Source organism: Oryctolagus cuniculus, chromosome 12, assembly GCF_964237555.1.
Source record: "Oryctolagus cuniculus chromosome 12, mOryCun1.1, whole genome shotgun sequence".
Lineage (NCBI taxonomy): Eukaryota > Metazoa > Chordata > Mammalia > Lagomorpha > Leporidae > Oryctolagus > Oryctolagus cuniculus.
Genome location: NC_091443.1, coordinates 2,760,129 through 2,773,932, shown reverse-complemented (window position 1 = coordinate 2,773,932; position 13,804 = coordinate 2,760,129). Strand labels below are relative to the sequence as shown.

Sequence of the window (13,804 nt, the reverse complement as noted above, 5' to 3'; positions counted from 1 at the left end):
CTAAGTACGAAAAACACCTTAACTCTGTTTGTTCCCAGAATTACAATGCCAAACGTGCCTGGCAACCACTCAGTGGGAGGCCAGCACGGTGGCACAGCTGGTAAAGCCACCACCTGTGACACCAGCATCCCATACGGGCACCGGTTCGAGTCCCAGCTGCACCACTTCTGATCCAGCTCCTTGCTACTCTGTCTGGGAAAAGCAGTGGAAGATGGTCCAGGTGCCTGGGCCCCTGCACCCATGTGGGAGACCCAAAAGAACTCCTGGCTTCAGCCTGGTCCATCCCTGGCCGTTGTAGCCATCTGGGGGGTGAACCAGCAGACAGATTTACATTGGGGCTGGCACTGTGGTGTAGCGGGTAAAGCTGCTGCCTGCAGTGCTGGCATCCCATGTGGGTGCTGGTTCAGGCCCCGGCTGCTCCACTTCTGATCCAGCTCCTTGCTAATGTGCCTGGGAAAGCAGAGGAGACGGCCCAGGTGCTGGAGCCCCGACACTTGCCTGGGAGACCCAGACGAAGCGCGGCCATCGCAGCCATCTGGGGAGTGAACCAGCAGATGGAAGACCTCTCTGCCTCTCTAACTCTGACTTTCAAATAAATAACTTTTTTTAAAAGTCTCAGTCCACCTCTGGCGCTGCTGACGTGGCTGTCACTCCACGGGCAGCCCCTGGGTCTGACTCGGCTCCCTCATGGGGACAGAGACACGGCGAGTGCTCCGCTCATGCTTGCCGTATGAATGCCTGAGTTACATGGAGACAACTAAATTTAACGTCTGCAATTGCTGAAAAGGGGCCAAGTTATTTATAAGCGTCTCCAACACACAATACCACCCTCTCGGCCGGTGCCGTGCCTCAGTACACACAGCACTCGTTTCCACAACACGCGTGAACAAAACGCAACCTGGAGCTTCCGGAACACGGCCTCCAGACCAGTGCTTCTCGCCAGGGTCTGGGTGCCCCCGGCCTGCCTCGCAGCAAGGCAGGGGAGGACGCGGGGACAAGACAGCAGCAGGTGCAGTGGCCTGGTCCGTGGCAGGAAGGGCAGAGGGGCCGGGGGCGGGTGCACTCCCGAGTCTTCACGGTAGCAGCTCGGTGGCAGCCTCACTGTGCAGGGGCTGCGAGCTCGAGGTGGCACAGGCAACGCGGAGGGAGCCGAGAGCTGCATTCTGGACATGCCGAGCTTAACACCCCCCCCCCCCCCCCGCCGTGAAGATGCCTGTCCGTCAGCAGGAAGTAGGTCCTGCGCTCAGTCGAGCGGCGGCACGGCCGGGAGCAGACAAGGGGAGGCGGCCCGGGCGTCCATCTGCACGGGCTGCAGTGAGGACAGGCCCGGAGGACATGGAGCCGAGGGAAGTGAGCCCCGCCCAGGAGATCAGATCCACAGACAGCTGGCAGGCAGCGGGGGTGTGGAGCGCAGGGAGCCAGTGGGTCACGGGGTCAGGGCTTGTCTGAGTGTGCGGGGTGAAGGGTCCGGAGCCCAGTGGCACAGTGTGTGTACCCGGCACTGCGGGCGGGGCACAGGCAGTGGCTGGGAGGCCAAGCGGTGCCGGGCCTTCCGGTCACCACGGTTGGAAGTTTGGAACTGAAAGGATGGATGGTTGGAAATGCGGACCGGGGCCCTGCAGCTCCACCTGTTCTGGTCCCGACCACACTGAGCTCCCCGAGTGTCTGGAGGGAGATGCGGAGGAGGGTTACAGACACCCGATCCCAGAGTGGCCACTTCTGGAAGACTGCGCTGCGGCCTGGACATCATGACCTGGGGACAGCTTCCAGAGCCTTCCACAACCCTGCCTGCTGGCACAGCCCCCGCGCCACAGCACCGCCCACCGGGAGACCCTCAGACCCCCCTGCAGCTCCCCTGTCTCCGCCCATTCGTCTAATTCTCTCTTGGGGAGTCCTTCTCACAGCCCCATCCTGCCACGGCTGTGGTCTGGTGGGCGAGGCTGTCCACTCCCCCTGCCCTGTGTGCGCCTCACACAGAGAGCAAGGGCTCAGCCCTGCCTGGGAGCCACACACAGGCACGTGACCGAGACCCGTGCACCACCATCATCTGCTCACGACAGGGGTGGACGGTACAGCACTCACAGGACTGCATGTGAGCAGTTTTGGCTGAGGAGAGCTTTAGAAATCCTCACCCCGCCCCCCACCACACCTTAACTGCAGCCATGACAGAGCCACTGGAGTGGACCACACCGGGGGCTGGCTCAGTCCCGCTGCACACTCGGTGCACCTGGGGGGCACGGGCCAGTCTGGGGAGCGCAGGGGTGTGGCTGGCGGCCCCTGGTCGAGAGACAGGACTGTGAGGGTGTGGCCTGAAGCAGCTGCTCCAGCTCTCCTCATCTGTACCTTAAGAACAGGAGCCCTGGGCCGGCACCGTGGCGTAGAAGGTGAAGCCACAGCCTGTAGCGCTGGCATCCCCTGTGGGCGCCAGTTTGAGTCCCGGCTGATCCAGCTCCCTGTGAATGCATCTGGAAAAGCAGAGGAAGACAGCCCAAGTGCCTGGACCCCTGCCACCCTCGTGGGAGGCCCGGAAGAAGCTCCTGGCTCCTGTCAAGCCTGGCTGGGCCCAGCCATCTGGGGAGTGAACCAGCAGATGGACGGTGTGTGTGTGTCTGCCTTTCAAATCAATCAATCAATCTTCAAGAAAACAGATGAGGAACAGCAGCCGGGGATTCCGGCTTCATAAGGTAGGCCAGGGAGAGGACAGGCCAAGGCCACGTCCTCCGTGCCCGCCACGCTGCCATGGCCCGTGGTAGGAGCCAGTGTATGCAGGGCGCCACGGCCACACCTTAAGCTCGCTGTGCGTAGGCTTTGGTCTAAATCAGCAGACGGCCGCTCACGTTTCCGTGGGAGTCGGGAACCCCGACGTCCACACCGCCCACGACCAGTGAGGACCGGAAGGAGCACGGGGGGAGAACAGGCTTTGTGGGGTTCGGGCTGACGTTCTGTAGGATGCCCGCCAGGATGGGGGTCAGTCTACATGGCAGCCGGCGGAAAACCAACAGAAACTGCCCAGAACCCCAAGCCCCCGGTGGGGCTCCTGAGGCTCTGTTCCAGACACAGCCGCCACCGCTGGCACAACTGGTCTACCGGAAGCACAGACACGACACTAAGGAAATTAAAACCTGCTTCCATACTGTTGCCTGGATACTGCATCTGTCACACCCGTAATGCCGGAAGCAGGTGATACCAGTGTTCCGAGAGCTCCAAGGGGTCGGTGCTGTGGGCAGCAGGTGAGCTGCCACCTGCAGTGCCGCCAGCTCCTGTGGGCAGCGGTTCATGCCCCAGCGGCTCCACTTCCGAACCAGCTCCCTGCTAATGGCCTGGGAAAAGCAGCAGAGGATGGCCCAAGTGCTTGGGCTTCTGCCACCCATGGGAGACCCTGACGAAGCTCCTGGCTTCAGCCTGGCTCAGCTCTGGGCATTGGGGCCCTCAGGGGAGTGAACCAGCAAGTGGAAGACTCCTCTCCCCCCCTCCCTTTCTCTCTCCTATAATTCAAATTTTAAAGATCTTTAAAGGAAAAAAAAAAAAGACAGCTTTGATTAAACAGTAAAAAACGCAAGCAAGCAGCACCATGGGGGAGGGGTGGTGTTCCATGTCCGTCCCGAGGGTCTCTGTGCCCAGGGTACACAGTCACAGGAAGAACCTGGGCCCAAACCCACAGGCCAGGGTGGGGCTCTGCCCGGGCCCAGGGGCGAGACAGGCTCGGGTCTAAGCAGACACCACTGGGTTCTGGAAGGTTCCTAGCATCCCCACACAACCTCAGAACCTGTCAGACCCATGCTGTGCTCCTGAGACCTCCTGCTGGGGCCCAAGTCCCCCTGCAAACCCCACGGACACCCACACGGCAGGTGGGCACCTGTGAGCACTCTGCACCAAGAAAGGGATGTGGGGGGAGCCCACACCCACCGTGCCTGGAGCATTCCAGCAAGGAAGCAAGGCGGGTGCCCGGGAGGCAGCGGACACCTCGGCCCGGGCCCTCCGTACCAGCCCTGGCGCCCGGAGTCAGAGGCCGTGACGAGGAGACGGGAGCCGCACGCAGCAGCAGCTCCCACGGCACGAGCGTCCCCCGACTTCCTGCCCGGTCCCCACTGCCGAGGGCGGCTCAGCAGGAACGCATGGAAAGTTTCGACTCAGAGTTCAGATTCCCTGAGTGACCCAGGTGCGTGCTTTAAATGTTTTGTGCTTTAGAACAACAAACACATTCCGGTTCTCCCATCTGCATCAGCGCAAACCAGCACAGCAAAGCCGCGGTCTCACCCGCACGTCCGGGGTTCAGCTCGCAGAAGGGATGGAAAATTTCAGCCCCTACGGAATGTGCTGGCGGGGAGTGCAGGGGGTGGCACAGGAAGTGGACTGCGTGGGGCTCCGATGCCCCCGGGAACGCACTCTGACCCTGCGCCCGGCTGCCCCAGTGACGCACCAATGGCTCTCTGGGGACCAAACCAAGTTCAGAGCTGAACGGGAACAACTTCCCAGACCCAGCGCCTGTCCCAGTGCCCCAGCCCCGCCCACCTCCACCACATCGCCTGCCATCGCCTCTCAGTCTTCTGGATGTGGGTCAGGAACCTCACCAAGAACCCAGCTCGCTCTGCGCACACAGGAGTCTCCGTGTAACATGAGGTCGAGGGCCAGCCTGCCCCCCAGAGCACACCCGCCTTCCAGAAGGCCACTGGGCAGCCTCCAAGGCAACGGCCTGCCCCAGCCGACCCCCTGAACCCTGGTGGCCCCACCTGGTGCCATCTGCACGTGGCTACGACGAGCAGCATGGGCTGAGCTGGGCAGGAAGGGACCGGCACGGCCAGGCTGGGGTGGCGCCCACTCACCTGCTGCTCCACTCCCGACAGCCGAAGTCCTCCGCGGGCGCTCCGGTGGCCCTGGCAGTGGCAGCCCCCTCTGTGCACCAGGGCTGCTCACTTTGCCCAGCCAACAGACAGACCACGGACAGAGCTGGGCCCTCCTGCCCGCACAGCGGCCTGCCGCAGGGCCTGTCCCTGCACGCAGTGGCCACAGGCTGCTTTTCAATACTCTCATTGCTTGACTTTGGGGTCAGAGAGCAGGGGGGAAGGTGTGACTTGTGGCTTCCGGGTCTCTGTGCTGGAAACAATGAAGAACTAAGCCAGAAACTTCTATGTGTGAGTCAGGGTTCTATGAAGCGCCATGGTGGGCGTCCCTGAAGGAGAGGCCAGCACTGTGGCCAGTGCCAGGGCCAGAGCGCCATGGTGGGTGTCCCCATGTGACAGAGGCCAGTGCTGTGGCAGGGCCAGGGTGAGCAGAACACTGGTGGGTGTCTCCATGTGACAGAGGCCAGCGCTGTGGCAGGGCCAGGGTGGGCAGAGCGCCGTGGTGGGTGTCCCTGTGAGAGGCCAGCGCCGTGGTCCGGGGGCAGCCACTCACCCGAGCTCCCAAGGGCTCCACACCTCTCCAGGCTACATTCAGATGACAGCCAGGGCCTTCCAGCCCCGAGGGCCAGGGCCCCATGCTCTGCACGCTGGAAGGGGTCATCACATGTTCTAATAACCGGGTCCCCAGGGCTGTTGCAGCTTCCGGCACAGCCAGACCTACGACGCCCCACGCCCTCCGTCCCCTGCTCCACTTCCTGGGGCGCTCAGCCTCTGCAGGCGAGCTCCCTGAGGGTGACGAGGACGAGGGGCGCTGGAGTCCCCGAGCACGGGCTTCCTCTCCTTAGCAGTGCTGGAGGGAGGCGGTGGCCTGCCTCTGTGCCCCTTCACCTGTGCGCAGCCAGGACAAAGCCGGCGCGCCTTCCCACCAGGCCCAGGGGGCGGCCTTGGGCACTCTGCACTGGGGTGGGCAGCTGGCCCTGCTCTGGGCCATCCGGGGCTGCCTGGCCCTAGCGCCTGTCTGTCAAAGCCTTCGAAGCCGGGTTCTGACGTCAGGCAGGCAGCGCTCACACGGTCCTCACCGGAGGCCCCAGGGCACGGCGTCGGCTCCTTCACTACAGTGCTCGCTCCCGGGAGCCGTGAGCAGCACCTGCCCTTACCTGGCTGTGTTTAGCAGAGAAAAACACTTTGTTTCTCTTCCATTTTGGGGTTCCTGTACCTCAGTATGAGTTGGGACACCACCTAAGGGGCTCCCACAGGAGGACGCCCGCTCCCGTAGCCCAGGGCCCTGGCACCACGGACTCTGGCTGCGGCACCACACCCGCCCTCCTGTCCACCTCCCTCCAATGTGGCCTTGCTTCTGCAGCCAGAACCTCACGGCTAGGCCCGAGATGGTGAGTTACCGACGTGCGGAGTGGCCGGACCGAGGTCCAGCCTCACCAGGTGTGGAAAGGTCGTCAAGGAGTTGACAACACAGTCCACTGGACAGAAGTGGGTTTCCAGGCTCAAAACTTGGGTCTGGGGCCAGCGATGTGGCGTCGTGGGTGACGTCACAGCCAGCGACTCTGGGATCCCATGTGGGCGCCAGTTCAGGTCCCATCTGCTCCACTTCCGATCCAGCTTCCTGATGGCCTGGGAAAGCAGTGGACGATGGCCCAAGGGCGTGGGCCCCTCACCCACATGGGAGACCTGGAAGGAACTCCTGGCTCCTGGCTCCGTCCTGGCCCAGTGCTGGCCATCGTGGCCATCTAGGGAGTGAACCAGCTGATGGAAGATCTGTCTCACTCTCTCATTCTGTAATTCTGACATTCAAAATCAACCAATTTTTAAAATAAAAAACTCAGAAAAAGCTGGAGAGACCGACCGCGTCCCCACAGGGCGACCACTTCTGGGGACGAGCTGCAGGCAACTGGCCCCCTGGCCCCCCGGCCCCCCGGCCCCCCAGCCCACGGCATCCGGAGGCAGGAGGGTCTGCAAAGCAAGGGTGCCTGACGCCCGGCGGGCTTGGCACCCTTGTGCCACACTCCCGTATCTTCTGGAAGAAGCCAGCGTATGCAAGAACTTCACCCCTGCCTCAGAAGGGAGCCGAGCACACATGGACGTCGGGATCTGAGGGGGACTTGGGATCCCCACGGCGACAAGGGAGGGTGCACGGTTTTCATTAGAGACAAACGTTTGTAACGCTCCAGCTGAGACATAGCAGGTGTGGCCCTGAGGAAATACATAGGCAAAGAAGAAACACCAGAATGAAACGGAACTGGACACTGGCGGTCACCGTCCGGGTCATTCATTTCCAGATGTGCGGTCCTGGTTTTGCCAATGCTTTCTAAAACAGAACCTTCTTATCTAAGAATCGAGCCAACATACTCCCAAGTGAAGAGGAACAGGTTAGAACCAGGAAGGGCCGATGGCAGCCGCCACCCCCAGGCACCTGCAAATTGGTGCAAATGGGCACGCTGCTGCCCGGGCTGTGCTGGCGCCTCCTGTGCCTTGGGTGAACCACATAGGGGTCTGCAGGAAAAGCAGAGGTGCCGGGTCAGTGCAGGACCCAAGGGGCTGCTGTGCGCCGAGGCTGCAGGTCACAGACCCGCCCCCACCTCACGCCAATCACGTGCCCCTGTCTGCTTCTGGAAATGGAGACGCTAACGCCGTAAAGATGACCAGGGCAGCACTGACTGACACCCCACAGGCTCGGGGCACCTGGGGACCCGTGCGGAACCTTGGAGGCAGGTCCCCGGCGGGCCCGGGCTTCAAATCAAGACACCCAGACACCAGAGCCCACACTCCGTCGCGTCCAAGGTCACCCAGGCAGCGAGCAGAGTGGCAGCGTGAACCACGAGCAGCCTCAGCGGAACGGAGAGCACTGGCCAGGCCACCATACAGCAGCACCAGATAAGAGCCCCAACACTGGCCGGGCCACCATACAGCAGCACCAGATAAGAGCCCCAACACTGGCCGGGCCACCATACAGCAGCACCAGATAAGAGCCCCAACACTGGCCGGGCCACCATACAGCAGCACCAGATAAGAGCCCCAACACTGGCCAGGCCACCATACAGCAGCACCAGATAAGAGCCCCAACACTGGCCGGGCCACCATACAGCAGCACCAGATAAGAGCCCCTGCGCCTCCCGGCACACTGCTGCACACAGAGAGGGACGAGCTGACGGGGCCGGGCCAAACCCAACTGACCGCTCCCAGAGAATCAACCCTGTTAGGACGGGAAGTGGGTGGGGACTTCGGCATCTTGAGGTTGCTGCCAAGGACCCTGCCCGCTCCCAGGAGGCACAGCCCGGAGTCGCTTTCCCAGGCGGGCCGCAGTCACTGCGCCGGCGGGCCACTCCCAGAAGCTCCCTGGGCTCTGAGGGTGACCCGGTTCTGCGCCTGGGATGCTCGTGACCTCTGGCTGCGCCGACGCCCGGCAGACGGCCCGAGAGTGGTTCTCGCTGTGCCCTGCACTGCGGTACAGAGGCTGCTCTGGGTTTCAGGGGGAGCGACGCTGCGGGAAAGTGTGGCCGGCACAGCTGTGGCCTGCTGTGCTGTGAGTGTGGTTTCTGTACCGCACCACGTGGAGCGATGGCCGTGCGTACATGGCAATCCCAGAGCCCCTGCCCCCAGGGAAGGCAGAGGCCCCAGCAGCACACCCTCCTCAAAGCCCCCTCCCCCACCCCAGGCCTCGCGGCTAGGCCCATCCTCCGAGGACGGCCGGGCTTGGGAGAACCTGCCTGTCTCCGCGGCTGGGGCTCCCTGTGCTGTGCAGGTGCCGCCGTGTGTGCGCGCCAGCACTGTGTAGTTTCACCCTGACCCTGGTCTGCAGGCTTAAAGACATCACCCGCGCCATAGAAACACACAGAGCTGGGACACAGGGTCCTGTGCGAGTGCCCCCGAAACCGGCCACCTCTCCACAAGCCACGGATCGCACCTCAGTTCCGTGCGGCACAACCCGGGCAGGCGGACTTCCCCCCACCCTGTGACAGCGTGACTCCAGAATCCTTTCACATTACAAAGCTAAAAGAAAAAAAAATCAATTTATATTCTCAAGTACCTCGGGGGGCAAATGGCAACACAGCTTCATATACCGAATCCAGTACGGATCGGGCCTGGTATTTCCTGTGTCTGGTGAGGGCCGAATTGTGCCCACCTAAGGGAGCCACCGAGGCCTAGAGATGGCTCCAAGTTTTTCCTGCGGGCCTAGGGCCAGAACCGGCCCCAGGGCACAGGCAGGTGCATGGAGGGTGTAAGGCTAACTTCCTGATGGCTCTTGAGGTTCAAAAATGGACTCACAGCAGCCCTGGCGGGTGGGAGTCAGCCCACTGGAGGGAGGGCAGCAGCAACGGGAGAGAGTCGGCCAGGCCTCACACACCTGAGCTCAGGGCCGCGCCAACTGCTGCTCCAAGCACCTGAGGCAGGCGCCTGACCTCCTCCCAGACCCTGAGCTCACCTGGCAGCTACAGCCACCGGGTCCCCTCTCCCAGACTCTGCCTCTGACACTGGTTCTCGGGTGTGAGGTGCACTTCTGACTGCTGCTCCCACCCCATGAATTTTATTCCCTGCAGGTTCCAGGCTGTCCTGTGGAATCCCCTGGGGTGCACCTGCCGCCTGGCCCCGAGCCTCTCCCCATCCCAGCCCTGTGAGCCAACCCCACACCTGCCTGGCATCCATCCCCCCAAGACCCCAGGCTCAGCCCCACCAGCCGAACTACCTCCCCGAGTCCCAGGGAAGTGCGAAACCCCGGCAGCTGCCAGCACCGAGCGGTGCGGTCCACAGCACGTGGGGAGTCACGGCCACAGCAGTGCCACAGAGCAGCCTCGAAGAGACGCCAACTATCAGCAGGCCAGGTATGTTGAAGAAAAGCCCCCAGAGCCCCCAGTGCAGGACAGTGAGGACCACCTCCACCACACAGCAGGGCAGCTCCTCATCGCAGCAGATCTCTCCATTTCGGGAATTGTCCACAGAGACTGATACTTCCTAGCTAGGAATAAACAAAGACGCGTTCCCACCTCGCTTCACCTTGCACCTTCTCAAAAACGTGGCAGAGGTGCGATGACCCACCGATGGGGCACCCGAGCACGGGACACAGTGGGTGCCTCTGCCCATCATCCCACTCACACGCCCCCCCCCCCCCAGGAGAGCAACCTGCTGTGCCGTGAGTGTGGAGAAAAGACGTCCGCCAAGGAATGGGCTGCCTGCAGGCCACACCGCGGGGCTAGAGGCGGACAAGCGACCCCAGGGAGGGCCGCATGCTGTCCCCCGCAGCCCAGGCCGCCAGCAGCCAAGAGCACCACCCACCACCCACAGTGGTTATCCCACCACAAGCCCAGGCCGACTTCTCGGTGACGCCGTAGTGAGAAGCTGCCAGCAAGTTCCCGCCGGAAGGGGCCGGCTGCAGGAGGTGCTGGCCAGGAAGCCCCTCCTGAAGGGCCACCTGGGGACCCGCAAGTTTGGCAACAGCTCGGCCACAAGAGGCCAAGGCAAATGAGCACCGTGGTAGAGAGCAGGTGCTCGACTCGGATGGGACGCACCTGTGGCCCGGGGTGGGGGTGGGGGTTGGGGGGGTGGGGGGGTGGTGTGTGTGTGTGTGTGTGTGTCTCTGCAGCCACCACAGGTGCACAGAGTCCATCTGAGACCCGCCGGGCAGCAGCCAGGCCAGTGCCCGTCCACCGCCCCTCCCAACGCCACAGGACAGCCGTGTGTGGGCCAAGTGAGCATCACACCAGGGCATGCGCACCCCTGCCGCCTCCTGCCTCAGGCACCAGCCTGCTGGCTGGCTGCAGGTCTCCCGTGGGACCAGCCCCGAGGGAGCTGACCAGGGCAAGCCCCACACCTGGACCCAGCGTTGGCCCTTTCACGCCCCCTTCTCCGCAGGGGGAGGGGCCTTGCATTCCTATTGGCCCCTTCACCGCTTCCTGCAGCAAAGTGACATGGGGTCAGGGCTGTAGCCCTGGTTCAGGAGGGGAATGCCGGAATGTTCTTCCTCCCAAGGGTCGCTGGGGCCAGGCTCTTCTCCATGACCCCTCACCCAAGACAAGACTTGGCCTCCTGCTTCCCTGTTCCTTCCTCCCACTGCTGCCTCCACCTGCTACCAGACAGCAACCCTTGGGGGTGACAGCGTCCGGTCAGAGCCCAGCAGGGCAGCTGGACACCCTGGCCTGTGAGGGACTCGCCTGGAGTGATGTTCTCTGACGCTGTCACAGCAGCCACAGGTAAATCGCCCCCAAGGACCCCTCCCCCATGCCAAAGGCAGACAGACGCCGGAGGTCTCTCCTGGGGGACAGTCGGGCCGTGTGGGCCTGAGCCAACGTCTCATCTGCTTGCATTCCCCAGGCCAGCAGGGCCTGTGCTGACCACAGCCCCATACCAGGGATGGGCAGGCAGGCACTGTGCCCCCTCCAGCCACGGGCCTATTCACAGACAGCAGCGTCCACCTGCACCCTGTCTGGCCAGTGACGATGTCCAGTCCACAGCTGGGGCAGAGACAAGAACGGGGCTCCCGCGTGCCTGCTCCAGACCTGCCAACCCCAGAGAGCGTGGCAGATGAGAACGGCAAGTTCCACCCTCACTCTAACCTGCGCGCGACACAGAGGCACGGGGCACAGGGCTGCCCCACGGGGAGGCGACCTTTCAAGGCTCAGCCTCGGGGACTGGGGACACACCACCACACGCCAGCACCTCCAGGAGCAAGCATTCTTCTTGGCAAGTGAGAGGTAAGGGTGGGGGGCACGGCAGTCCCTGCCCCCAAACTGACCGGCAGCAGTGCCCACGCACCAGCCCAGGAGCCGCTCACGGCACGGCAACGGGCCGCCTGCAAGCTTCAACCCCAGACCCACGCACGCTTCCATCCTGCCAGTGTGGAAACAAGGACAGCACAGAATCGACTTCTAAGTGTGTGCGTGTCTGTGCACACACGCACACACCCACACGCACACACACACATTATGCTTCCGAAACACCCAGCGCCATCGCAGACGGTGCCACAGGAAACTCCACCGAGCTCGCCACCTGCCAGACACAGCAGATGCCGCCAGTGCCGAGGGCTCCCCTTCACGGCCGTGGAAGAACAGCGGCCAGCGGCCAGCGTGGTTCTGACCCTGACCAGCCAGGCTGTCCGACACAAGGCCCAGAGCTAACACCAGACAGCCCAGGCACACAGCCACCCAGAGCCGACCAACACAGAACCGCCCGCCCCGCCCTGCCCCAGGCCTTTGGGTGCTCGGTGGAGACCGGCGTCACCACCCGGAAGCTCCACACAGCCCCGGCCAGGCGCCGCCCTCCGCGCGCACGCCCCCGTGGCGCATGCCCCCGCGGCCGCAGGCCTACCTATGTAGAGCGAGGAGTCCTTCCTGCGCACGTGGTCGTCGATGTAGGAGACCCCCAGGGGCTGCACGGGGGTAGCACCGATGCCCAGGAGCACCTGCGCGCCGATGAGCAGCAGGTACATCATGTTGGTGGCCGAGCGCGTGCGGCACACCAGGTCAGGGTCCGGCCCGCGCTCGCCCGAGCCGTTGGCGGCGCACGTGTCGCGGCCGTCGGCGCCGCGGCCGATGTCGCCCGCCTCGTACTTGTACTGGTGCGTGAGGAACTCGGGCAGCGCAGACAGCAGCGCGCCCAGCGCCATGACGATGCCGCCGCAGCCGATGAGGCGCGGCCGGTGCCCCCGCGCGCCGAAGTAGCTCACGAACAGGATGAGCGCCAGGTTGCCGATCTCGAAGCTGCTGGCGATCACGCCCACGTCGGCGCTCTGCAGGTTGAACCTGCGCTCCAGGGTGGTCAGCACGCTCACCTGGGGGCGAGAGCACATTTCAAAGCCGGCTCCTGCCCGCCCGCCCGCCCTCCTGAAGCCCCAAGACCCCACCCAGGCGGGCAGCGTTGAGGGCCCTCGCACCCGGCTGGCGACCACGGCCTGGGCCCGGGAGCGCCCCTTCCCCACGCAGGCCCGCAGCGCTCGGCGCAGACGCTCCACCTGCACACGCCCTGTGTAGTCTCTGCACAGAGCACACGGGAGCCAGGGCTCTGCTCCAGGGTGGTAGCAAAGCTCGCCCAAAGAAAATAAACTCAAACTTCTGTAGGCGAAGTGGGTACAACTAGCTCTCAGCTTCCCTCTGGAATATTCCAACATAGGCTTCCTAGAGTTTGTCAGTAAACCGACAACAGGTGTTCCAGGTAGGAGGCCCTGCAGGGAGCCCACAGACACTTTGCTGATTGTCCCCACATTTGCCTAACAATGTTTACTGAGCATCCAGCATGCCTGGCAACAAAGGATGGGAAATGGGGGAGACCAGACACCTGGACTTGGGAGGACACCTGGCAGGAAGGGAGACAGACCCAAGGGCCACAGCTGGGGGAGGGACACACAGACCAGGATGGCACCTGGGGGAGGGACACACAGACCCAGGACAGCACCTGGGGGAGGGACACACAGACCCAGGACAGCACCTGGGGGAGGGACACACAGACCAGGATGGCACCTGGGGGAGGGACACACAGACCCAGGACAGCACCTGGGGGAGGGACACACAGACCCAGGACAGCACCTGGGGGAGGGACAAACAGACCCAGGACGGCACCTGGGGGAGTGACACACAGACCAGGACAGCACCTGGGGGAGGGACACACAGACCAGGACAGCACCTGGGGGAGGGACACACAGACCCAGGACGGCACCTGGGGGAGGGACACACTGACCCAGGATGGCACCTGGGGGAGGGACACACAGACCAGGATGGCACCTGGGGGAGGGACACACAGACCAGGACGGCACCTGGGGGAGGTAGACACAGACCAGGACGGCACCTGGGGGAGGGACACACAGACCAGGATGGCACCTGGGGGAGGGACACACAGACCCAGGACGGCACCTGGGGGGAAGGACACACAGACCCAGGACAGCACCTGGGGGAGGTAGACACAGATCCAGGACGGCACCTGGGGGAGGTACACGCAGACCCAGGACGGCACCTGGGGGGAGG

The 13,804-nt window shown here is 63.5% G+C and overlaps 1 protein-coding gene across 6 annotated transcripts in view; it reads right to left on the bottom strand.

Annotated features, from left to right (window-relative positions):
• SLCO3A1 (solute carrier organic anion transporter family member 3A1) overlaps positions 1 to 13,804 on the bottom strand; it is a 159,075-nt gene that overhangs the window by 104,431 nt on the left and 40,840 nt on the right. For all 6 annotated transcript variants that reach the window (XM_070053478.1, XM_070053479.1, XM_070053475.1 and 3 more), the window contains exon 2: positions 12,156 to 12,618. In XM_070053478.1, coding sequence (XP_069909579.1) covers positions 12,156 to 12,618 — 463 coding nt within the window. The remainder of the gene's footprint in view (positions 1 to 12,155; positions 12,619 to 13,804) is intronic.